This window comes from Myotis lucifugus, unplaced genomic scaffold (assembly GCF_000147115.1).
Source record: "Myotis lucifugus unplaced genomic scaffold, Myoluc2.0 scaffold_0, whole genome shotgun sequence".
Taxonomy (NCBI): domain Eukaryota; kingdom Metazoa; phylum Chordata; class Mammalia; order Chiroptera; family Vespertilionidae; genus Myotis; species Myotis lucifugus.
The window spans coordinates 16,197,989-16,223,168 of record NW_005871048.1 but is presented as its reverse complement, the minus strand read 5'-3'; the positions used below and the strand labels follow the sequence as shown (position 1 = coordinate 16,223,168).

At 34.2% G+C, this 25,180-nt stretch overlaps 1 protein-coding gene across 13 annotated transcripts in view; it reads left to right on the top strand.

The window, feature by feature from the left end:
- The window catches only part of FER (FER tyrosine kinase), a 294,456-nt gene that overhangs the window by 70,924 nt on the left and 198,352 nt on the right, over window positions 1-25,180 (top strand). For 12 of the 13 annotated variants that reach the window (XR_002827917.1, XR_002827962.1, XM_014464462.2 and 9 more), the window contains 2 exons: window positions 7,777-7,899; window positions 14,674-14,863. Coding sequence is in view for 11 of the 13 variants with exons in the window: in XM_014464462.2 (XP_014319948.1) it covers window positions 7,777-7,899; window positions 14,674-14,863 (313 nt within the window). In the remaining 2 variants the exon portion in view is untranslated. Of the gene's footprint in view, window positions 1-7,776; window positions 7,900-14,673; window positions 14,864-14,976; window positions 15,125-25,180 lie in introns of those variants that run through there. The other variant, XM_014464840.2, reaches the window with a different exon arrangement.

Genomic DNA, 25,180 nt, shown 5'->3' with positions numbered 1-25,180 from the left:
CACATTTACTGTATATTTAAGATATCCAAAATCCTGAGACTGCCAGGGATTTTATACTAAAACTAGAGGCCCAGTGCACGAGATTCATGCACTGGGGCGGGGGAGGGGGGGAAGGAGGGTGTCCCTCAGCCTGGCCTGTGTCCTCTCGCAGTTCGGGAGCCCTTGGGGGATGTCCAACTGACAGCTTAGGCCCAGAGGCTGAAGAGGCTCCCACCACCACTGCTGCACTTGCCAGCCTTGAGCCCTGTGGGAGCGTACTGACCACCAGGGGGCAGCTCCTGCATTGAGTGTCTGCCCCCTGGTGGTCAGTGCGCATCATAGCGACTGGTCGTTCTGCCATTCAATCGATTTGCATGTTAGGGTTTTATTATATAAGATGGATCAATTTATTTTAATAATCACCAAGAAAGAATGAGCATGGAAAATAATACAATAAATAATAAATAATCATACCCTATGCCTTTTCTTTCCTGAGGCATTAATTTATTAATTTTGTTGTTGATTGTGTTGAAATATTATGTCCAATAGAAATGAATGAAACAAGCAGATAGTTTGTGAAAAATAAATTCAAATGACCAGTAGTTCTGTGACAATTAAATATATAGTTTATATATTTTTTAAAAAGAAGCTATTTCACCTACCAGATTGGCAAGGATTTAATAATTTGATAATACCCAGTGTTGTGTAGGTTATGGAGGAATAAGCTCTCATGAAGTCTTGGCAGAAATGAAAACTAGTGTAACCTATTTGGAGGATAATTTGGTAATATATATCAAAATTTAACTTGCACATAGGAATTCTACTTCTAGAACTTTAGCCTACAAATATGCAAAGATATGTATGTCTGTAGCCATAATATGGTGGGTTGCCTAGGTCTGAATCCTGACAGTATAGTTTATTATATTTGTGAAACTGGACAGATTACTTAATTCCTTTATGCCTCATTTTCCTTAAATGTAAAATGGTAATAATGGCATCCAACTCATAGTGTTAACATTCTATGAATAAATGTAGAATGAATGGAATATTCCTTGGCACATGGTACAGTTTATGTATTATTTTTTGTTTTATTACTACTTACATTAAGGACTGTAAGCACAATGCTTAGGTTTTTCAGAGGCCTTTGGAAATATTCGATATCTGAAAATTTTTTGTTAGTTCCATGATATGAAAAGAAAACTGCTACAAGGTATAATATGTCACTTCATTAATTATTAAATTCAGAATACACAAAAATATTTCAAACAATTTGTAGGTTACATTTTCTCACTTTTAATATCTGCATATGAATGAGGGTATCTAAGAAATCACTTTTTAATATATATGATATTATTTGAATAGAGGCTAAGGACTATAAAGATCTCAAACAGTCCTTTTATTTGAGCAAAACACTGGAAACACCCTAAATAGTCATTAGTAAAGATTTGGTTAAATGAATTTTAGTATATCCATAATTTTCCCATTATGTAGGTTTTAAATAAAATAAGATAGGTTAATATGTATGCTTATATGGAAAGATATCTGAAGTATATGATAAAGAGCAAAAACAAGTTATAGAATAATATTTATGGTGTGAGCCTATTAATAAAAAATGGTACATATATGTATGTTTGTATATACATAGACTATATCTTGAAATGGAGGAGAATGGATGGGGTAAGTAGGGCAGCATGTTGGGGCAAATATTGATAATAATGTTAAATAAATATGGTTTTATTTCTCATCTCTTTGAATTCTTTTGTTAGCATGACTATCTCCAGAATATTAGGTATTCATTTTTTCTTTCATTGTGTTAGTTTCTTTTACTAAGCCTTTGTTTCTGAGTCACATGGCTTTAAGTGGTTTTATAGTAGAACTCTCCCAAAAGCTCTATTTGAAAATGCTAATATTTTATAGAATGTGCTTACCTGTATTCTACATTTTTCCTTAGCCCATTTAAGAGCTCTAATGTGTTAATATCAAATAGTATTAAGAAAAACTTCAGGAACATTTCCTTTTTTGTTTTGCATTCCTTTATGTTTGTTTAAGAGGTCAATGACCACCCTGTCCATTGTGAAAGGTTATGTTAGTTTGGAAGTGAGAATCATTAATATTTGTGACTGCTGGAGAATTTTTCTATAAATAGGAGTCATACTGGCAGTCTCCCAGACTGCTGATTAGTAGTGACTATGAAACAGAGAATATTGGACCACATTTCTCTTGGACTCTTCACAATTCTTGGCTAGATGTCAGATGCTGTGAATGATTAATTGATATCTTTGTTGAGTGAGTGAGTGAATGAAGACTGTTTTATGGAGAGATTTCAGGGAGTTTCTGAATAATGGATCTCATGTCTGGCTTCATATTATGATTTCTTAGGGAGCTTTTAAAAATGCTGATACCTGGGACCCAACCCAAAGCAATTAAATTATATTTATTGATGGTAAGATTGGGCACTAGAGTTTTTGGTAAACTTTCCACATGATTTTAATGTGCATACAGGATTGAAAATCTCTGCCATAAGCCCATTAAAGTTGTAGAGGTGTGTGTGTTACTTTCTGGGGGGAAGTCCCTGCAAATTTTTAGAGGGCTTCATGACCCAAAATGACTAAGGACTAATACTTGAATATCAATCCATTTCTAATGAACTTATAGTCCTCAAATTTTATAGAATGATTGGGGAAAACTAGCCTTTTTGCAATAGACTAACTAGATGACACCTTTTAAGTTTTTCTTTTTCTTAGGTTCTTCGTTGTAACATACAATTTATTTTCATTATCAGAAACTTATTTATAAATTTTATAATTTATGTTCTTGGTTTTTATTTATTTTATCATGTAGAGTTTTCTCAAATAAATGTAAGAGGTTCTGAGATTATTATACAACTAGTATCTTTATCCAAAACAAGATTATATAGTTTTGCTGCCTGCCCTTTTTCAGACTTGATGAAAATCTAGTGATAGGAGAGTGACATTATCGCATTCACCCATCTAAATATGTGCCACTCAGCATTTTGCTATACTTTTATTAATTACCTATCAATTATATTTATAAGTGTTGCATACACACACACACACACACACACACATACATATATATATACACACACATATATATATACAGGGTGTCCCAAAAATGTATATACACTTTTAAAAATATATGTATATTTTTATTGATTTCAGAGAGGAAGGGAGAGGGAGAGAGAGTTAGAAACATCAATGATGAGAGAGAATCATTAATCAGCCACCTCCTGCAAGCTCCACACTGGGGATCGAGCTTGCATCCCGGGCATGTGCCCTGACTGGGAATTGAAACATGACCTCCTGGTTGGTAGGTCGACGCTCAACCACCGAGCCACCCCAGCCAGGCTACACACTTTTTTATTGAAACATATCCATGCTCATTCATTTGTGGTCCACAGGTAATCTGCTACAATGGCAAAGTTGAGCAGTTGTGACAGAGACAATGTGTGGTATTCTCATTACTTCCCACTGCTACTTGGTGCAGTACAGATCATAGTTGACACAGTTATAACTCAACAGCATTTTGAGTGCCACACATACTGCTGCCCAAGATCATTTTATTTACTTTTTAATATTAGTCCATGCCTATTAAGTCAAAACAAGAAAATAAAATGGATTTTGAATGTCATACTTCTAAGTCACAGTGGAGTGTGGATTATTTTGTTATTGAATTAGATGGTAAAGCATTGTGTTTATTTTGCAGTGACATCCTGGCTGTGCTAAAATAATGCAATATATGCTTACATTACCAAATACACATGCCGCTCAATATTACCAGCTCAGAGAACAGTGCTAGTCAGAAAACTGAGAGGATTTAAAATGGAATACAGCAGACTTTCTTCAGAACAATATAATATGTAAATGAGAATGCAACCAAAATAAGTTTCTGGGTGGCTCATTTGTTAGCCAAGTAAGCAAAGCCATTTACCAATGATGAATTAATTAAGTAGTGTTTCATTGCAGTAACTGAAGAAATATGTCCAATGAAAATAAACATGTTATAACAATTAGTTTTTCAGTGAGAATATTTGCTTGAAAAGCTGAGACATTGAGAGCTATATCATTAGTTGATTAAAAAAACAGCTCAGATAATTTCATGTGCTTTCCCCTGACTCTTGATGAGTCAGCAGGTGTGATCAAAAAGTTCTCAGCTGTTGTTTATTTGAAGAGTCGATGCCTAGTTTTAAGTGACTGAAGGCTTACTCTCTGTGAATAGCCTGAGTGGGTCTACTACCGATAAGAATATTTTTAAGGAAGTTAAGACAACACTAATCCAGTACAAACTGAAGTTGAATCTTAAGATGTGGAACAAATGATGGTGTTAAAAATATGTGTGGATCAGAAAGAGGCTTAGTTGAACAAATTTACAAAGCATATGGAAATGTTAAGAGTTTTAATCCTATGGTTATTCATTATATTATCCATCACCCGGTACTTTGTGAAGAATACTTGAATCTAACCAGATGTTATTGAATCAATCATGTCACCAATGACCTTCATTTGCTCTTGTGGACTTTACCATCATCCATTACATGAATTTTTGTTAGAAATTGAAACTGAGTATCTTGACTTTGCCCTATCACATAGGACTTTGATGATTTAGAAGTGGAAAGTTTTATTGGTGTTTTTTTTTTGGTTGGTTTGTTTATTTTTAGTTCAGAGCCCAGATTGTAAGTGATAATCATTAGTCACTACTAATCAGCAGTCTGGGAGACTGCCAGTATGACTCCTATTTATAGAAAAATTCCCCAGCAGTCACAATATTTCTAAATAATCAAAATTTCCCTCAACTGTTGTTATTGGAAACTGAATTCTCAAAGTTTTGGATATTAGCTTGTGCTAAAGACTTGATAATTTTTCTATTGAATTCAACCTAAAATTACGAGCTAATATAGTGCTTATATGCAGAACATACATGCAGTAAAGTCATTTAGATGACAACTAATGTTATTTGAATCCCAGGAAATGTCAGGTTGTTTTATATACTTCCTGTGCAGTCCAACATTTAAACATAAAGCAAGATCACCATTCTTATAAAATTTGTAGCTGATGAATTTTCTGACTTCAAGCTATGTTTCTAGCAGCATGTTTTGGAACTTGGTGCAAATATTTCGACATTTCAAAATCCACTTAATTGTGCAATTGAGGAGTTCCCACCTAACTTTAGAAGTGATGAATGTTCAATATAGTGACATGCTAAAAAGCATGCAATATAATTTTATAAATGCCAGCTAAGCAGTAAATATATTCAATTGAAATCATATGCTCATGGATTGATAATGGTATTTGGCAACACTCATCTGTGTGAAAAGATATTTTCAAAGATCAAATACATAAAATCTCATTATATATCTGCTTTAACAAGTGAACATTTGTAGCTGATTTTGATGATAAGCACTAGCTTTGAATTTCAATAAAGGTAAACATTATCACATTAAAAATATTTCTATCTGCATAGTAGACTGTTATTATGCTAAGTTATACTCAATTATTATTATTATATTTTGAATTTGTCAATAAAATATTTGTGAATATTTTTTTCTCCTTTTTCTTGTATTAATATCTATATTATATTCCTTGATTTTGTATCTTGGTGGAAAAGCCTAAAATATTTTACTCTCCAGACCTTTATAGAAACTGTTTGCTGACGGTTGTGGGAATGGCACCCATTTTACCTATTAAACTGTCTGAATCAACTTTCTCAGTTGGTGGCATGACAAATACTGCAATACTCTCATGTCTTAAGAAGGGCCTTGGTTTTATCAAGTCTGTTTTTGCCTGTTTTCACAGTCTTTGCTCAAGTTTTTTTTGGGGGGTGAATTATATGCAATTATATGAGGCTATGTTAGGGAATACTTTTTGAAAGAGTGGATTGGAAAGATTTGGAAATATGCAAAATATTAGAAGCAGATGCTATGTTAGGAGAGGTTGATTAGGGGAAACAAAGAGGTTACACAGAATGTAGGTGGATTTGTCAGATTGCAGGTGGCTATCTTTAACAAAAACTTTTGCATGGTTGATTAGAAGTCACCTGTTTAATTTTGGGAAAAACTAATACATATTTGTGCAATGGTATAGAAGGTTATACCTAAATTGCTGTGAGATTAATAAAAAAGGTTTATTCCATTTATGCTGCAGTAATAAAGATGTCAGGAAATTACTTCAGGCAACTGTCACCCTTATTCCATTTGTTTTTTTATTAACCCAAATATCACAATTAATGTGACAGTATTGGAAATTACAATTTTTTAGGAACTTGGGTCTCTGTAAAAGTGCTGTAAGATATAGATGATGTTATCCAGTGGTTTGGGAATACAAAAAGTGTTGTATAAGTACTGAAAACTTGTTATGATTCATAGTAATTATTTTAGTCTTTTTAATCTTTAAATACAGTCAAATCCTTCAAAATTAACTAATGCATGCAGATGATAAAAATCTGCAAAATCTTACAGGAGGGTATACAATGAAAATCAAGGTTCTCCCTCTTTTTTTATAGACCCCATTTCTAGTTTCCAGTGTTAATTCATTAATAAAATGTATGTATCTTTTCAGTATGTATATATAAGCACTACATGTATATAAATTGTTTACTTAAATGGGGTTATTCTGTGCATAGTCTTTTGCCTTGTTCTCTTAACATTTATGAACTCTTAATAGGGTATAGTATTTTACTGCTTTCATGTAACATGATTATTGAATTTAGTTATTTATTGATGGACATTTAAATTATTCCCCAGTTTGTTAATATTGCCAGGGCTGGAAGCAGGTTTTGTGGAGACTGAAGCTTACACAATTTTTTTTTTTGGGGGGGGGGACTAGAACAAAAACCATACATATTTACCGATATAAAATTAAGTATAGACCCTTGGAAGGTATCTTGCAAGTGAGGTGCCTGAAGGTTATGTGTCATTAGCGTTACAGTAAGTTCACCTTTGCTTATTGCAATTACAAGTAGTGCCACAATAAACATCCCTGTGATTACATCTTTTTGCACTCATTGAAGCATATTATTTTGGATAAATTTTATGAGGTGGAATTAATAAAATGGACTCCCGATCACAGGCTTGTATCTGGGTTACACGTTGTATCCCCCCTCCCCAGTTGGGAGGCAACCAATCTATATGTCTCTCTCTCTCTCTCTCTCTCTCTCTCTCTCTCTCCCTCCCTCCCTCCCTCTCTTATTCCCTGCCTTCTCCCTGCTTTCACTCTCTAAAAATCAATGGAAAACATCCTTGGGTGAGGATTAACAAAAAATCAAGAACAGGGACAGATCCAAAGACAGAGAAACAGCAATCAGACTATTAATCCCCAGAGGGAAAGTAGGGGAGTAAGGGGAAGAGATCACCCAAAGGCCTTTGTATGCACGCATATAAGCCAACCCAATGGACATGGCCAACAGGGGGATGAGACCATAATTCCGGGGGGGGGGGGGGGGGGCGCGCGGGAATGAGGACATCTTTGTAATTCCTTAACTAATAAAGAATTTAAAGATTTTTTTAAAAAAAATCAACAACAAAATGGTCTGCTTTGTACCATCCAATAAGATAGCCACTAGCCACATGTGTCTGTTCAGCCCTTAAAATGAGGCAAATGCAACTGAGGGACTGAAATTTTACTTTAATTTAAATTAAATTACATTTGGCTACTGTTTTGGACATCACAACCTTAAATGTCTGAGTGTATGTGTGTGTGTGTGTGTGTGTGTGTGTGTGTGTGTGTGTGAAGTGAATGTAATTAATGTATGGATTGATAATGAGGAAACTGTTCATTCTAGGTTGAAAACTTTAGCAGAGGAACTTATGCAGACACAGCAAATGCTATTAAACAAGGAGGAGGCTGTCCTGGAGCTGGAGAAAAGAATTGAGGAATCTTCTAAGACCTATGAAAAAAAGTCTGAGTAAGTAAAACAAAAATAACTTGAAGGAAGAAAGTGTAATTGATAACATTTTACTAAATACTCCATTTACGTGTATTATGGATTTAAAATTTCTAGAAGCTGAAATTTCATTTTAAGTATAAAACTTAGAAACTTTCTAGGACTCTAGAAAAATAGTATGTGTTTGTTAATATAGTGTACAGATTATATATCTTAATATTTTACATTTAAATACTTTTCTGAAAAATCCTGTTAAAAGTTGTCTTTATTTCCCCTCATCACTGGCCACAAGATTCATTGTGAATTCCTTGTTAAGAAAGTGACAGGCCAGTTATATGTAGAAATTGGCTTCTACTGTGTTAGAAGGAAGCAAACATATTAAAAAATAGCAGTCTGCTTCACCTATAAAAATCATATTGAGATTTGCAGTGCTGTTTTTGTGTCACCATTGTTTTTCTTGCTCATTTCTAGATCTGTAAATGTTTTCCCAAAACCTCTGATTTTACTTGTCTTGTTAAACTCTTGCTTTTAATTTTTGTGTTAATTATGTTTTCTACTGTTTTAAGTAAATTTTGAAAAAATTAAAAAATTCTAATTCGACTTTGGCAATGATTTGCATCTCCAACAGGGATTAGTTTCTTTCATGTGACTAGCCCAAGTAGAGTTCCTTCTGTTAAATTCTCACATACTCAAGGAAATTGTGATGTGTAGGATTTCTCTCTTTGGTCTATACTTGCTCTTACTTTCACAACTTTTCAAATATTTACTTTTCTCAAATCTCTGATCTCCTTATCTCTCCCACTGAAGTCAAAGACTATCTCTCCTACATTGTAGAAAGAGAATCATCAGGTGGCAGTTCTTATTTTCTGGGACTAGAGATCCAAATCCACCACATTTGTTCTCATTCTCTTTCCTTCCATAGAGGAACTGCTCCTTGTTCTAAGTCTGTTTCTTGTGTCTGTCGTTTGCATCACATCATCTCTTACTTTTTTAGAAAATTTGCATCGTTTTATATATTATGTCCAACTTTTTCTCTCAACAGGATCCTATATCACTTTTTAAATATGCCTATCTTTTAAAAAAATGTTTTTATTGATTTTAGAGAGAGCAGAAGGGAGAAGGGGAGAGAGATAGAAACATCAGTGAGGAAGAAACATGAATCAGGTGCCTCCTGCACTCCCCATACTGGGGATGGAGCCAGGCTGTGCCCTGACCTCTGAATTGAACTGGTGACCTCTGGGTACATGGGATGATGCTTAACCAATTGAGCCACACTTGTTAGGGCTTTGCTTAGGTCTTGATCCTAAAAATAATCTTCACCTCTCTGCCCACTCCGGATAACTCTAAATTTTCATAGTTCCTCTGTCATTGCTTTCTGTTTTCTTAGTCAAACTTGTTCTAAGAGTAATTATGCACAAGCATTTTCTCAACTCCCACTTAGTTCTCAACCTGCATATATCTGGCTTCTGCCCATTACTACTGAAATAGGTATGTGTAAGATCACCAATGATCTCTACATTACTAAATTTAGCAACTGTTTTACTTAATCTCCCCACAGTATCTGACTTTATTGACTTTATGTTTCTTCTTTTCTTTTTAAAATATATATATATATTGATTTCAGAGTGGAAGAGAGAGGGAGAGAGAGAGAGAAACATCAATGATGAGAGAGAATCATTGATCGGCTGTCTCCTGCACACCCCACACTGGGGATTGAGTCTGCAACCTAGGCATATGCCCTTGACCCGAATCGAATCTGGAACCCTTCAGTCTGCAGGCTGACGCTCTATCCACTGAGCCAAACCAGCTAGGGCTATGTTTCTTCTTTTCAATTGGCCTTTGGGACCCCTCTCTTTCTGGCCACTCTTTCTTTATAAACCTATTTTCCTCCACTCAGCCAATCCGTTTTGGAGTTACTAACGGCATGGCCCTACGTTATGCCACCCACCTCCCTGAACTCTATCTCTAGGTGATCGCCTAAAGATGACCCATATTTATTACTTCTAGATTTCTCCTCTGAACTGTCTGGCCATGCAGTCATTTGCCTACTTGACAGGCCTACTTAAAAATACCCTAAATTTTTTGTGTCCGAGGCTAAATTAAAAATTTCAATCCAACCCAATTCAATCCAACCTAGTTCACTCTTAGTATTCCTTATTTCAGTGAATGGCAGCACCATCCATCCTATTATACAACTCAGCATGGTAGGAGCCTGCACCTTTCATTTATAGGATGGCTCTTACTACAGCTTGGTGTTAAATATCATATTGGAGTCACTGAGCCTTTCAGAGGTGAGAATAGAAATTTAAGTTACTCTGGGCATTCCTTTAATCTGAAAAATTTCAGTTTTGTATCACTAAATCTTCTATTTGGATTATAAAAATAAAATCTATTAACCATTGCTAATATTACATTCAAAATAGAATTATCTTTTGCTTTTTTCTATTTGCAAATAAATTTCTTCCCATGTATACAGAAGACAAAGCAGTTCTACTTTTTACAGCTTGTAAATGAACACATTGTAAATGACTCCTGTTTTAAAATTTAGTGGTTATGAAGAAAGACAATAGGGTAGCTGACCCTCTCACCAGTGTGTATGACCATACATTGTTGGAAGAGGCAATCTTCAAGTGTTATCTTAATCTAGAAGTTGTGGGTTTCTTTGATTTTTTTTTTTATATGCTTTCTTGACTCAAATCGTTGACTTTGACTCTTTATCTACATAATCAGTGTGATCCATGTTCCTTCACCTATTTATATTTATCAGGAGATGAGAATGGGAGTAGGGGCTTACATGTAAAGGGTGGTGGATATATGGGAAATAGCATTTCTTGAGTTCTTACTCTGTTCTATACATTATATTGGATGTTTTATATACTAGTATAGTAAGCCAATGAATGTTATCTTTATTTTGCTTTCTGTATAATTGGTCATATTTTAACTTTAGGAGAATTTAGATAACTTAGAATCACATGCCTAATAAGTGGTAGAAAACACATGAGTCCCTGACTCAAAAGTTTCTATCTTTTTTGATCACAGAATTTGCTTGATCTTATGATTTTAATAGTGCTTTTAGGAGAATAAATTAGAAGGGATAAGTATGTCAAGCAATTCAGAGGATGAGTCTTGTTTAACCCAAGTTCTATCAGCCCTTTGTTACCATGGGAGTTTTATTGCTAGCTTCAATAAAAAAAATCTTTAAAATGTTAAGTATATTTACATAAGGAAATAGTCATTGTGGAATCTCATTAATTTAGACATTAGTAGGGTTGAAGTTTGTCTTTGAATAATATGTTAAAGTGTTTTGCTAAATAAATAGTCTTTAGGGATTCTGGGGAAATGTTTGATTTTCAATTTTGTGTTTCCTTTTTGTGTGTATATGTGTATATATCTACATATATTTAACTGCACTTAAATAATTAAAATCAATTTTTATTCAGTTTTAAAAGTAGATTTAGAATTATTTTTACTCTGTAACACATTAGCTTCATATACAATGCTACTTGAAAATAACAAAACAATAAAACTACATTTCCTCACAAATACTATTTACATTCTTAAATTAATGGAATCATACTGATTTTTTTGCTTAATAAAAGTACCATTATTGGATCTATTAAAATATAATATAATAAAGGACTAAAGTTAAAACCTACAAATTTGGATTTAAGTAATTATCTCTAAAACATCTTATAATAACACTGACAAAATATATAAGAAATCATTTGATAGTTTTGATTCCTATAATAGAGTGATATGAAGTGAAAAGTGAACTTAGAGAATGATTTTTCTATAACATGAATTTCACACAAGAAGAGAATTTTAGCTCATATAAATAATGTAGCCCTCAGTTGAAATGTTGCAGAATTTTATTTAAAAAAATAAGGTAAAGAGAGTAAAGCCAACCACTAAAAATGGTATGATTTTAATACAACATAAAGCACCACTCTAGTGTACATATCTTTACTCATTACTTTTAGAATATGTTTACTCAACTGGAAATAATATAAATCTTCACTTGATTTATGATCCTTGACTACTGTATTAGAACATAGTTTATGGGAAAATATACCAAACATATGTCTTTTATGACTCAATGGCATAAAGAGCTAGACTATTACTGTTGGTTTTAGTGCTTGGTTTTAGTTTCAAAAAGAGAATGATTAATTTTGTACCAATATCACCTAGTACTTAAAAATACTTTCTACATCATAAAATCATAACTCCTAGAGCCATGCAGAATCTTAAGAGAGCTTTTGATTCATAATTGTCTTTCAAATTATATGACATCTGCAGCCCAGAAGTTTTAAGAGACTTGCAAAATGCCACATCTAGCCTGTAGTGAAGGTAAGAATTGAACCATCTAAAATATTGTTCTAGTCTGCAAATTCAGGGTACTTTTAATTTGGACTCAGCACTTTTAAATTACATGTATTACCAAAAAATGTGCTCTGTAAATAGGAAATCTATTCAACAATATTTTTTGCATGTCTGCTAAGTGCTGTGAATGCAATGAAAGGTAAGACATATATGGCTACATGTCTCATGAAGCTTATACTTTTGTGGAATGCACCAATACAACACAAGAAATTAACAATTGTGATAATTGCTGTGAAACAGATAGTTCTGATAGAACAGAGGAGCACCTACTAAATATAGGTGGCCAGGGGTCTCCTGGGAAATGGCATCTTTGCTGAGACCTGGAAGATGGAAGGTGCCATCCACATGAAGAGGAGTTTGAGATAGCGATAAGTAGCACATGCATAGGTTCTGATCCCTTCCATTTTTTAAATTTACTTACGGCTTTTTATGCATCTTGTGTTATTTAATCATGTATTTACTATAATTTTCTTCTTATTAAAATATACACATAATTGTTTGCTCAATGGTGTTATAAGCATATAAAATGTATAGTGTGTTGTATAGTGATTACAGCAATACTTTAAAAAAACTATTGAGCAAAAGCAAGATGTTAATGTATGTGAAATTGTCATTATACATAGAGCTTAATAGAATTAATTGGAAGAAGCTAGTATTGCACATTAACTTCATTATAAGACATGAAAATTGACCACAGTCATATAATAGGGCATATGCTGCCCCTGCAAGTCTCATTGTTTTTAAAAACCACTAAAATAAAAACCAAGAAATTTATATTTTAACCTAATTCTTGGTAGTAGGATAGTATTTCAGAATTTCTGATTACAATGTGGTACAATGTAGTAGATTCTTAGAACTCTGAAGGAGAATAAAAAAGGCCTGTCCCTATAATAGATTATTTAGGAACCCAGGGCATATGAGACGACAAAAGCCTAACCTTAGCAGAGGAAGCATGATGACAGCAACAGTGATAGACATTTTCAGTTAAATTTTTAATTTGAGGTAATTAGAGATTTCTGTCTATGTGTATGACTTAATAGAGGTCCCATGTACTTTATATTCACTTTGCCCTAATGGAAGCATTTTGGAAAAGTATAATTTAATATTATAATTGTAGATATTGACTTTGATACAGTCATGACTTGGAACATTTCATCACTGCAAGGATTCCCTCATATTGTACTTTTGTAGCTACACTGCTTTCCACCCCATTCTAAGTCCCCAGTATCCTTTAATCTGTGCTCCATTTCTACAATTTTGTCTTTTCAAGAATGTTATATAAATAAAATTTCACTGAATGTAGCCTTTTTACATTAATCAATTCTCTGCCTTTTTGTTGGGCTAATCTCCTGAAATTCATTGCCATATAATAGAGGAGATTTCAGGTTTCTTTAGAGCATCACTGAGGTTGGCCTACTCAATTTAATTGGAATTGATTTTCAAAATATCAATCAGCATCATATTTATAAATAAAACTCTTTCACTGTGAGTTCCTTCTGCCTACGCTTACCCAGTTTATGTTGATCCTTTTAAGTTCTATTTGAAGAAGGTAACATTCTGACCTTATTCTCCAACTTTGAAGCTTCCTCTGTTGACAATCTATTGTCTCTTACATATAAGTAACTTACTTTCAGTAGTGCGTGGCACATTTCTTTAAGATATTAATATACTATGTATGACAGTGTTTCCAAAAGTGTTCCCCACTACCTGGGTTTTCTTTTGTGTGTGTGGCTTAAATATGGTGAGTTAGTTTGAAATTTCCACTAGGGGCAGCCTCCAAGGGGTAAAAAGTCACAATAAGGCACCATGTGGCTATGTAGTTCTCCAAAGGAGGGATTGGAAAGTTTTGTTTTTATAGTGATGACATTGGAAAGATTTGGGGACTTATGCTCATTCCCTTATTAACAGCTCAGCCCTCAGTGTTAGTTAGAACAGCTTTCCCCAACTCTGAACACACACTTCTCCCTATATACAAACAACGTGGTCGCAGGCTGTCACCTTGATTTGATTTATTTTACTCTAGGCGCAGATTGGATTCTAGCTATATTCCATGTGAGATATGAAGCGCATTTAAGATTCTTCTTCAGTCATGCTAATTCATTTTAGGCCCTACGCTTCTGGACTTAAGTGTCTGTACTCTGTGAGGTAGATGGTTTAGCTGTAAAATAAAATGAATGCTGTAGACCGTAATATATTTGAAAGTATCTTGAATTTGATTTGAGCTTCCAAACATTTCCTTCCATTTTGTTAATGCTACTCCTATGATGACTCAAAATCTATTTAGTTTCCTAATTCTTCTGATTCTGTAGGATTCATAAAGATGAAAACAAAAGCATATATATAAGATTTCTTTATAAGGTTTCTTTAAAGTATGCATTTCTTAAAGAAGTCAATACTTAATGTGTTCTTTTTTAGTATTGTGCTGCTGATAAGCCAAAAACAGACACTTGAAGAGCTGAAACAGTCTGTGCAGCAGCTGAGGTGCACTGAGGCAAAGTTTACGGCACAGAAAGAATTACTAGAGCAAAAAGTGCAAGAAAATGATGGAAAAGAGCCACCTCCGGTAATAAATTATGAAGAAGATGCACGATCAGTTACATCTATGGTAAGCCAAAGAGTAATCAAACAAGAAACCAGAAGAGTGGTATGTAGGTAATAAGTGAATACAAAAGTCAATTCTCATTTCTATAACAAATTGTTGCTCTTGTTAATATGCAGGTCCTATTAAACTTGTTTGTAAATGCAAAATAGACTTGTCAGTCACCTTCAGGTCACCTGGTGAGCACTTTCAGGAACCACCTGTAGAGTCAGAGGAAAAAGCTCTTCTCTTGCCTTCAGAACTGAAAACAAAGACTGCAATTGTTTTTATTCCTGGGAGACAGCAGGAAGGTAGGGTGTACTTCTTAAGATAGAAGTAAGAAATAAGGAGAAAGCTATTTATTAATTTTTTTCTTAAGAACAGTAGAATATTATTTATCTGAGATGTGTTTATTGTTTCCACAATAAGATTTTTTCTTATAAATATCCTTAGACTACAATAAACACATTTAAATCCACCAACTAGAAATTAAACTTATTTTATAGTTTTATTAACTGTTTAAGAATACCTAGTACAATACTTTCCCTGTCTCCCTTTATTTCTTCATTCCTTTCTTCTTTCATCTTATGTTGGTGGTTCTCACCAAGGGGCAATTTTACTCCTTCCCTCTATCCCCACCCCAGCTCCAGGAGACATTTGGCAATGTTTTTATTTATTTATTTTTAATTGAATTTGAGCTTCACAGTTGGTAATTGCTATTGGTATCTAGTGTGTAGAGTCTGGTGATGCTGCTAAACATTCTTCAGTGCACAGGACAGCCCCTCAATTCACACACCCAACAAAAAATTAACCCAAAATATCAGTAGTGGCAAGGGTGAAGAAGCCTGAGCTATGTCCTTGGCTTTGTGTGTGGATAGCTGTGTGCAGTCCATATAGAGAACCATCATACATAATGATACTGTAGTTTATATTTTAGTAATTTTTGGTTTATGTGGTTCTGAATAGTATAGTTTGAGTGTCAAACAGATTCAAATATCTTACATTGTGAATTATGAGTTACAATTCTTTGTTCTCTTTTACTATCCTCTCAGATAAAAAGGACCTCACTTTCTTGCTTATGATTCTTGATAACTATCTGGCATGTGCAATCTTTCAGAGGAACTTCTAAAGTTTTTTCTTTTATCAGGTTTTTGAAAACCTTAGCTAGTAAACATTTTGTTTTCTGAGTATAGTTAATAATATGTCCTTGTCTCCATGTGGGTGTAGAATTGGTTACTTAATAGCTTGATTTAGTGGCAGATAGGTTAAAACTAGCCATCTAATTAATTTTAAATAATTCTGTGTGCATATGACCCCTGTTGGCATTATTATTATGATAAGAAAAGATGGTTATTCACAACACTAGATGTAGCATATTCTGATAATTATAACTAAAAACTTGACTTTGACATTTAAAATATACTGGTTCATTAATTCCTATTTATTAAGAGCTTATGATCATTTAGACTTTTTTCTTTCATAATCATTGAAAAGAAACCTTTTAAACAAATCCTATCTAATAAAGAGGGGATATGAAAATTAACCATCACTCAGTCACAAAGATGGTGGTGCCCATAGCCACAAATGGCAGCGCCCAGTCCCCTCAGCCCTTTCGGAGCCCCCCAGTCCTTTCAGCCCTGCCAGAAGGGTGACAGGCACGCGGTGCGGCTGGACCTGCCCTCAGCCCCCCAGCCGCCCAGGGTCAGCCCAAGGCACAGGCAAGCCTCAGATGTTGGCCTCCCAGCTGATGCCAGAGGGGCAGGCAAGCCTTGGATGGCGGCTGCCCAGTGCCCAGAGCTGCCCGAGGCTCAGGTAACCAGGGCCGGCCGAAGCTTGCGCTGCTGGCAGTGGCAGCAGCAGAAGTGTGATGGGGGTGTCGCTGGGTTGCCTCCTGCCCCTGAGGGCTCCTGGACTGTGAGAGGGGGCAGGCCAGGCTGAGGGAACCCCCTCCAGTGCATGAATTTTCATGCACTGGGCCTCTAGTGAATAAATAATGTTTCAGAGAGAATGTATAATACATTTTAAATTATAGTATATGCTTCATCGCACTTTCACATTTTCTCTTGTAACAATTTATTCAATAATGATAATACCTTGTAAATTTTTACAAATTGATGTCAGATATTTCACTTTACACAATTTATTTTAAATAATTAAAATGCTAATTATAAATATATCAGGTATTTATTGAACCAGTGACTTTAATAATTTTTTAAGGAAATTACAAAGGACTAATGTAATATATGTAGTTCAAAGTAATAAAGTAACATTTTATAAATTACTCATTTCCCAAATTGATGCCAATTAATGTGATTTTACAGAGTATTTTATAAAACAAGTAGAAATATTTGCAATGCATAGTTCTTAAAACTTAGTAATACTCCCACCTATATAAGTGAACTTTTTGCATAATTAAGCATTATTTTATGAATAATATTTTAATAAAAGCCTGAAATTAACATATGCAGTTTTATTGGTATTTCTTCCTTATAAATTTCATCTTTATAAGTGGTGTAAAATTTCAACAAGAGAAATTTAGTTGAATGTTGGAAGAATTGAAAGAACTAAAAGTTAAACTATGACATCATGGAAAATATTAGGTAAAAGTAAGAGAGACAGTTAATTATTTCATATGATCCTAATGAAAGGCACTGTTAACTAAACACTAACTCTGTGGTGGTGAATGCTTCTATGGAAGAATGCCTTCAGGACTGTACCACTGGAAAGCAATGGGGCCTGGATTGTGCATTTTTATAGATATTCCCAGGTGTGTAATCAGGGTTAGGATTGTATAGTCAGGTTAATAAATGTAGTGATTTAAAAAATATATATATTTTTATTGATTTCAGAGAGGAAAGGAGAGGAAGAGAGAGAGAAACATCAATGATGAGAGAGAATCATTGATTGGCTGCCTTCTGCATGCCCCCTACTGGGGATCAAGCCCAAAACCCGGACATGAGCCCTGACCAGCAATCAAACTGTGACCTCCTGGCTCATAGGTCGATGCTCAACCACTGAGCCATGCTGGCCGGGTGATGGAGTGATGTTTATTTTGGCAATATAATTTGATGAAAATTAAAGCCCGTCTATTAATTTACAGAAATCTTTAAAAAATTGTGGCAGCAGATAATATAATCATTTCTGTCAGGAAAATATGCTTTCTAATGCTGTCTTTTTTCACCATGTCTAATTTTGCCCAAAATACAAAGGAGAAAATAATAAATACTAAGTATCACACAATAATTCTCTATTGTCTGTGAATAAGTATGTTTCATTTATTTATTCACTTAATGTTTTTTGAGCACCTGTTATATGTGAAGCTCATTTCTAGATGCTGTGGATACATCAGTGAATAAAACTAATAAAAAAATCTCTCTTAGAGATTACATTCTATAGTGAGTGGCTTAGTAAATAAAATAAACTGTGTATTTATAATGGAAGATAATAAATGCCAAGGGGTAGAAATGGAGCAGGGTAGAGGGTTTGGGGTTTAGAGGGTCAAAGGTTGGGACACAATTTTATATGCAAGTCAGGATAAGCATCACTGGGAATGTGACATTTGAACAGACATGAACAGCTAGGCTGTTACTTAATTTCTGGGGAAAGAACATTACAGTCAGAGGGTGCATTTTTTACAAAGGCAGTAAGATAGGAACATGTTTGGACTGTTCAGAGTACAGTAAGGAGGTCTGAGTGGAGGGGAAGGTGAGAATATAGGGAGTGAGATTAGAGAAGTAATGGAAAACCTTGTAGACCATGATTAAGGATTATAACTTTTCTCTGTATGAAACGGGGAGGCATTGGTGTGAGGGGGGTTATAATAGAGGAATGGCATGCTCTGACTTTTAATTAAGTGGATCATTATAGCTGTGTTGAGAATATACTTAAGGGGAGCAAAGATGGAAGAAGAATGCTAACACCGGGTATAGAAAATGACAGTTTGAGCAAGGATGATAGCACAGAAGTGCCAGGGACCTTTTAGCTCCTGAATATATTTTGAAGGTTGAGCCTATGGATTAATTGTGGAGTATGAGAGAGAAGAGTCAAGGATGTCTTTAAGATTTTTAGCAGGAACATTAGAAGAATAGAATTTGTTTCAAGTGCATGAATAGACTACACATTGAGCAGCTTTGATGAGGAAGAACAAGACTCCAATTTGTCCATAAAAACAAATATTTGGGCCTGGAGTTCAGCCACCTGATTGTAGGCATTAATGGTATTTAAAATCATTTCACTGTACGAGGTCATCAAGTGAGTGAGGACAGATAGAGTAGAAAAGAGAAACAAAGGTTGAGGCACTCCAAGGTAGGGATCTTGGAGAGAAGGAATCAATAAGAAACTGGGGAGAGACCAGTGAGGTAGCAGAAAGAACAAAATTAATGTCCCTGAAATGTCTTAAGGGGAAATGAGTTTTACAATTTGGGACATGCTGAGTTAAGGCAAAACAGTTGTATTGACTGGAGAAGTTTTCTGAACTTTTAATATCAAATGCGCAAGAGAGGAGATATAGCATGGAATGGAGTGTCTTTGGAAATACTGGCCTGACCACTCTTCAAAGAGTCCTGAAAGGACCACCATGCAGTGGACCATCCTTTGGGAAATGTTGAGTTAGAAGGTAGATCCTTTCTTATCTAATTGGGTTATTAATAGATTAAGTGTGCTGATAATTTAGAAGGCATCTTAGTTGTCTAAATGCTCTAGAACCCAAGGATTATTTTCTCTCATTCTTCAGTTATAGCTCCGCAGGACAGAAGAATCTGCCTTCTGAGGCAAATTGAGAGGGTGAACTCTTTGTTAGCTGCCCTTGAATAATGGTGGAAATACCAGACTTTTCTGATCCCTGAGTCAACATTGGCTGATGTTCCTATTTATTTAATTTATTTGATTATTGAAAAATATCACTTTCCTTCATGTTTGATTTTAGCTTTCTAGTTGTAAGATTATAATTTTTCAATCAGTATCTGTTGAATTGAGGAATTGGACTTCCTTTTCACTGCAGTGTAATCTAGTTATTTTACTTTATAATAGCATGTGCTTTGAACCATCTATATCATAATTTTGTTTAAGGATTCTTCTCTATATGTCAAACATATAGTGAATTGATAGCATCATATATTGAGTTACTACTCTTTAAATATGTGTTGCTGTTATATAAGATAATTGCCTTTACTATGATATTTCTGAGATTCGGTTCATATAGATTTGCGGTGGAGTGCGGGAAACGTGTAAACTCGGGCCGATTGTAACTGCGTATTACCAAATATTTGTTTGTAATCCACCCTTTTGGTGGATGGAACAAAACCAAAAGACAGAGCCATCTTATATTTTGGCGGGAAATTCACCAGTTACTGCTCTTTTAAATATGTGTTGCTGTTATATAAGATAATTGCCTTTACTATGATATTTCTGAGATTGCATATTTAAAGCCCTTTTGCTAGATTAATACACAACATATATTTATCTTCTCTGCATAGTTTATTGAGTTAGTTCTGCTTAGTTGAACGGCACTATAATAAATCCTATTTTGTTACATTTTTCAACCCACAAAATATATGGTTGTGGACTAAATATTGTCTGTCATTGTGACTCAGTAGTAATCCATTTTACAATAGTGTCCAGTCTATTTTCCACTTTATAAATTTATAGTGATTAAACACTAAAATGGCCTGTCAATTGAGATATCATAATGACAGCATCATTGAAGCTTTTTCTGTTTTCATCATTAGGTACATTTATGTCTTTAAATATATAAGACAAATGTTAATTCCAGGCCTTACTTATCAAATACACTGAGAAAATAAAAGACGTAGAATCCGGAGACCTGGCTTGAGCTTTGCCTGTGCTGTGTAACTATAGTCAGGTTTCTTAACCTTTCTGAGCTTTCTTTTCTATAAATGGAAGAAATGAGTATATACTCACCTTGCCTGACAAGATAGCTGTGACACTAAAATAAGATAATGTGTGTAAACATATGTTGTATATTATGAAATAATGTTAAAACATTACATTCTATTTCATTTTTTTCTAATGCACCTTAGTTCAAATGTAAATTAATGAGTAGATACTAATTGAGTTCTTAAGTATGAATTGTAGGCCTTTCTGAAGGATTATCTTATGTATTTCTTATTTGGGAAGTCAAGGCCTTAATTAATTTATCTGAATAGATAGTAAATGTACATGTATAAAGGGTCTAAGTGTTCCTTCGTAAGTCCTCAGTTGCCTACCTTATAGGTAACCTTCCAGAAGCATTGAATACAAATAAAAACAGTACTGTTCTGTACCTTACTTTTTTATTTAATTTATTTTAGGTATCATTTTATAATAGTGTATATGCCACTACTTTTTCACCCCATTTATTATTCAGCAAATATTTATTTACTATCCAGTGTCAGGTACCATTTTTATTTATTTATTTTTTTAGGTGCCATTTTATATTCTGGAAATGCAGTAGTGAACAAAATCGAGAGAAGTTTTCTGTCCTCATGGGCCTTTTACATATATGTATGTCAGGTGGTGGTTAATTCCTTAGAGAAAAATAAAGCTAGATGCAGGAAAAGGGTGCTGGGAGGTGTTTCTATATATAAGTTTGTCAATGAAGGCTTCATTGGTAAAGTAGCATTTATGCAGAAATCTGAAAGAACTAAGGAAGCAAGTGATGAAACTCTTTGGCATGAAATTATTCTAGGCAGTGGGAAAAGCAGATGAAAGGCCCTGAGAGAGGAGTTGGCTTCATGTTTTGGAGGAACAAGGAAGCCAGTATGTTGGAACAGAATGAGAGAGAGTAATAGCGGACAGAGCTAGAGAAGTAATAGGCATTTAGGTCATACAGTCCTGCAGACCAGGCTGTGTGTGTGTGTGTGTGTGTGTTGCTCTATGCTTGATAAATATCAAATATCTTAAGCTCATGCCACATAAAAATAAATTTCAGATTTATTATACAAATATAAAAAAATAAAGACACAAAACTACTAAAGAAAATATAAGTGAACAATTTTTTATGTTGTAAAACAATTAAATTACAGAATAAAAATGGAATATTATATACTGTAAATATGACAAAGGATTAATGTTTTTCAATATATAAGTGAGTCATCCAAATTAGTTTATAAAAAAGTAATGCACCAATTAAAAGTGGGTAAAGAACATGAATAAGAAATTCATAATAATTAGAGGGAATATAAACTTTAATAAAAATATGAACATTTTTTCAAACCCAATAGTAATGAAAATAATGACTAAGAAATGCAATTAGAAGATAATGCATTATTTTAACTTATCTACCATCAACTATAGTGGCCTTCCAACCTGTTCTTCATACTCCAGCCAAAGTAATCTTTTAAAATTTCAAATCAGAACAAATCTGATTATATTTATCCCCACAAGAATGGTTATAATGACTTCTTATGACTTTTAGGCTGAATACCAATTTCTCGAAATGGCCAAATAAAGGCCTTATATTGTCTCATCCCTAACGTAATTGCCAAATATTTCCCTATGAAAGAAAGAGGGGTGGGGGAAAGGAAGATATGGCCTAAGACAGTGGTTCTCAACCTTCCTAATGCCGCGACCCTTTAATACAGTTCCTCATGTTGTGGCGACCCCCAATTTCATTGTTACAAATTGAACATAACTAAAGCATAGTGATTAATCACAAAACAATATGTAATTATATATGTGTTTTCCGATGGTCTTAGGCGACCCCTGTGAAAGGGTCGTTCAACCCCCAAAGGGTTCGCGACCCACAGGTTGAGAACCGCTGGCCTAGGAGAATAATCTTGGGTCATTTTAGGGCTTATTATACTAATCTAGTTTAAGAACCAAGTGTAATTAGAGTAAGTTAGTAAGAGGTTTATATGAAGCTAACAAGTGTGGTCTAAAATCTTCAAGCGAAGCACTTCTGCCTGGTTAAGTCCCAAGTTATGAATGACAGATATGATGCTGAAGTTGAGCATGAATGAGCATTGTTGGAGATGAAGACATCCAAGGAATTTGGAGGCGTTGGGTGTAAAAATCAGCCATGATAATGATATGTATTGAGCTGGAAAGAAAATAATCACAACCTACTTGCAAAGCCCTTAATAAATGGAGAGTGTCTGAGAGGCCAGTAGATGAAAGCATTGAGAATGAAAATGCACCAACTTCATTTATGCTGTTATTATAAATACCTCATCTTAAAAGATTATTCTTTAAAAGACATTTACTTTGATCCATTAATATTTAGCAGTGTAAAAGCCTCATATGTTAGGTTGCTCTAATATGTCATTTAAGGAAAATTATTAAAAGAAACTGATTGACAGTATGTTAAGTATGTAAAATATTACTGGCAAATAATCCTGTAAAATAAAGGAGTTATTCCTATCTTTCAGATGAGAATATTGAAGCTAGAGGAGATGGAAGAATTTTATCAGAATCAGAGTGGCACATTCACATTCAAAATTTTGTGACACAATATTTTAAATTCTATCAGAGCAGTGTTTCCTGTTTGTTAAGTGAACAAAATGGTAGAGAAAACTTCATTCAAATCCTCTCTATGCTATTAAATATATAACGATAAACAAAGTCAAAACCTCTCTAAGATAAATTTCCTCATTGGTAAAATGTGGAACAACTCATAGAAACCTCATAGAATTATTTTGAACACTAATGAGATAATGTTTGTAAATATGTTTAACACAGTTTCAGGCATATAGCTAAACTCAATCAATAGTAGTTATAAAGAAAGAAAAAATTACCATGATGAGTTTCACTACATTTATGGTAGAAGCTATATTCCACTTTATCATTAATATTTTAATTTCTTTTCATAGTGTAAATCATAAAGATAAAAAATTACCAGCAGGTGGAGCTCAGTGTCAGAGAAACCAAATTTTGGAAATTTGGTTTTCACCTATGTTTTAAAAATAGAATTAAATGCACACAGTTTTGAAATTTATATGTGAAGGTTTTCTATTTTTAACATGCCTACTAAAAGTCATCATCCTATAACATAGTTCTTGAATATGTAAAAATAATGCTGTGGTTATTCCTACCATTTTATATCTGCTATATATAAGGTATGACAGTTCAGTTGTATGAATAAGACACTTAAAGTGAACTTCATTGAAAAGACTGGCTTAGAATTTGATCATTTCATTCAGTAATTGGACTGATAATCTCAAGTTTAACTTGTCAAATATGCTCCTCTCACAGTATTCTACTTAGCAAATGGTCTCACCTTTAATTAGTGGCTCAAGTCCAAATATTGGGGATCACCCTTGTGTTCACTTTCTCAGATCTCACAACCACTCCGTCAGCAAGTTCTCTTGCTACTACCTCCAAAATATATCCCAAATCTGACCTCTTGTTACCATTTCCACTGTGATCATTCTAATAAAACACACCATAAACTGTGACCTGGACTACTTCAGCCAGACTACCTGCTTGCTCCCTTGTCCTTCCTATATTTTATTTTTTATACATTAACTAGAGTGATCTCATTGTGATCTTGTTTGTATATCTCCTGCTTATGACCATCCAGTGGCATCCCTCTATGTAACTAGATACAATGCTTTATCATAGCCTAAGCTACATGACCTTGTGTCTAGCCCCCCATCCCTAACCCCTCCCCAGCATAGCCTACCACTCTTTTCATCTAACACCATCTAGCCTTCTTGATCTTATTGCCCTTTGAGCATGCCATGCTTCTTCTCATCTCAGGGCCTGTTTCCTGTCTAATACTCTTTCCCCAGTTCTTCATAGGATTTACTGCCTCCTTTTAATCATTTCCACTCAAGTGTCACTCCTTTGAGATATCTGTGTAACTACTGTAGCTATAGTGGACTCTCTTTATTATCCCTACCCCCACCTGCCCCTTTTCACTTCTTAAATAGCACTTCTAGTATCTTTACTATTATTACTATTACTGTTTTGGTGGCTAACATTTGGTGGTTGGTTTCTTTTAAGCATTTATATGCATTAAATACTTTAATATGTATATATATATGCATTAACTCATTTAATTATGACATTTGTTTATGTATTTATGTTTTTAGTATCTAATTTTGCCCTCTGTTATCCCTGCTAGTCCTGTAGACTGTAACTCCAAGAATATAGGCACTTTTGTTTACTACTCTTTCCTTGACTTTGAGCCATATTTAGAACATAGAGGAAGTTCAGTACATTTTTTTTGAATATTGGGAAAGCTCTTAAAATTCATTATAACAAATAGAGTCATCAAATATTTAAATAAAATAACCTGCTAGGGGAAAGGGAACATTTTCTAAGAAAGAAATTATGCCTCACTTATTATTCTTAGAACTTTTCTTATATGAAGATAACAGGGTATACAAAAGACTTTGACAGTGT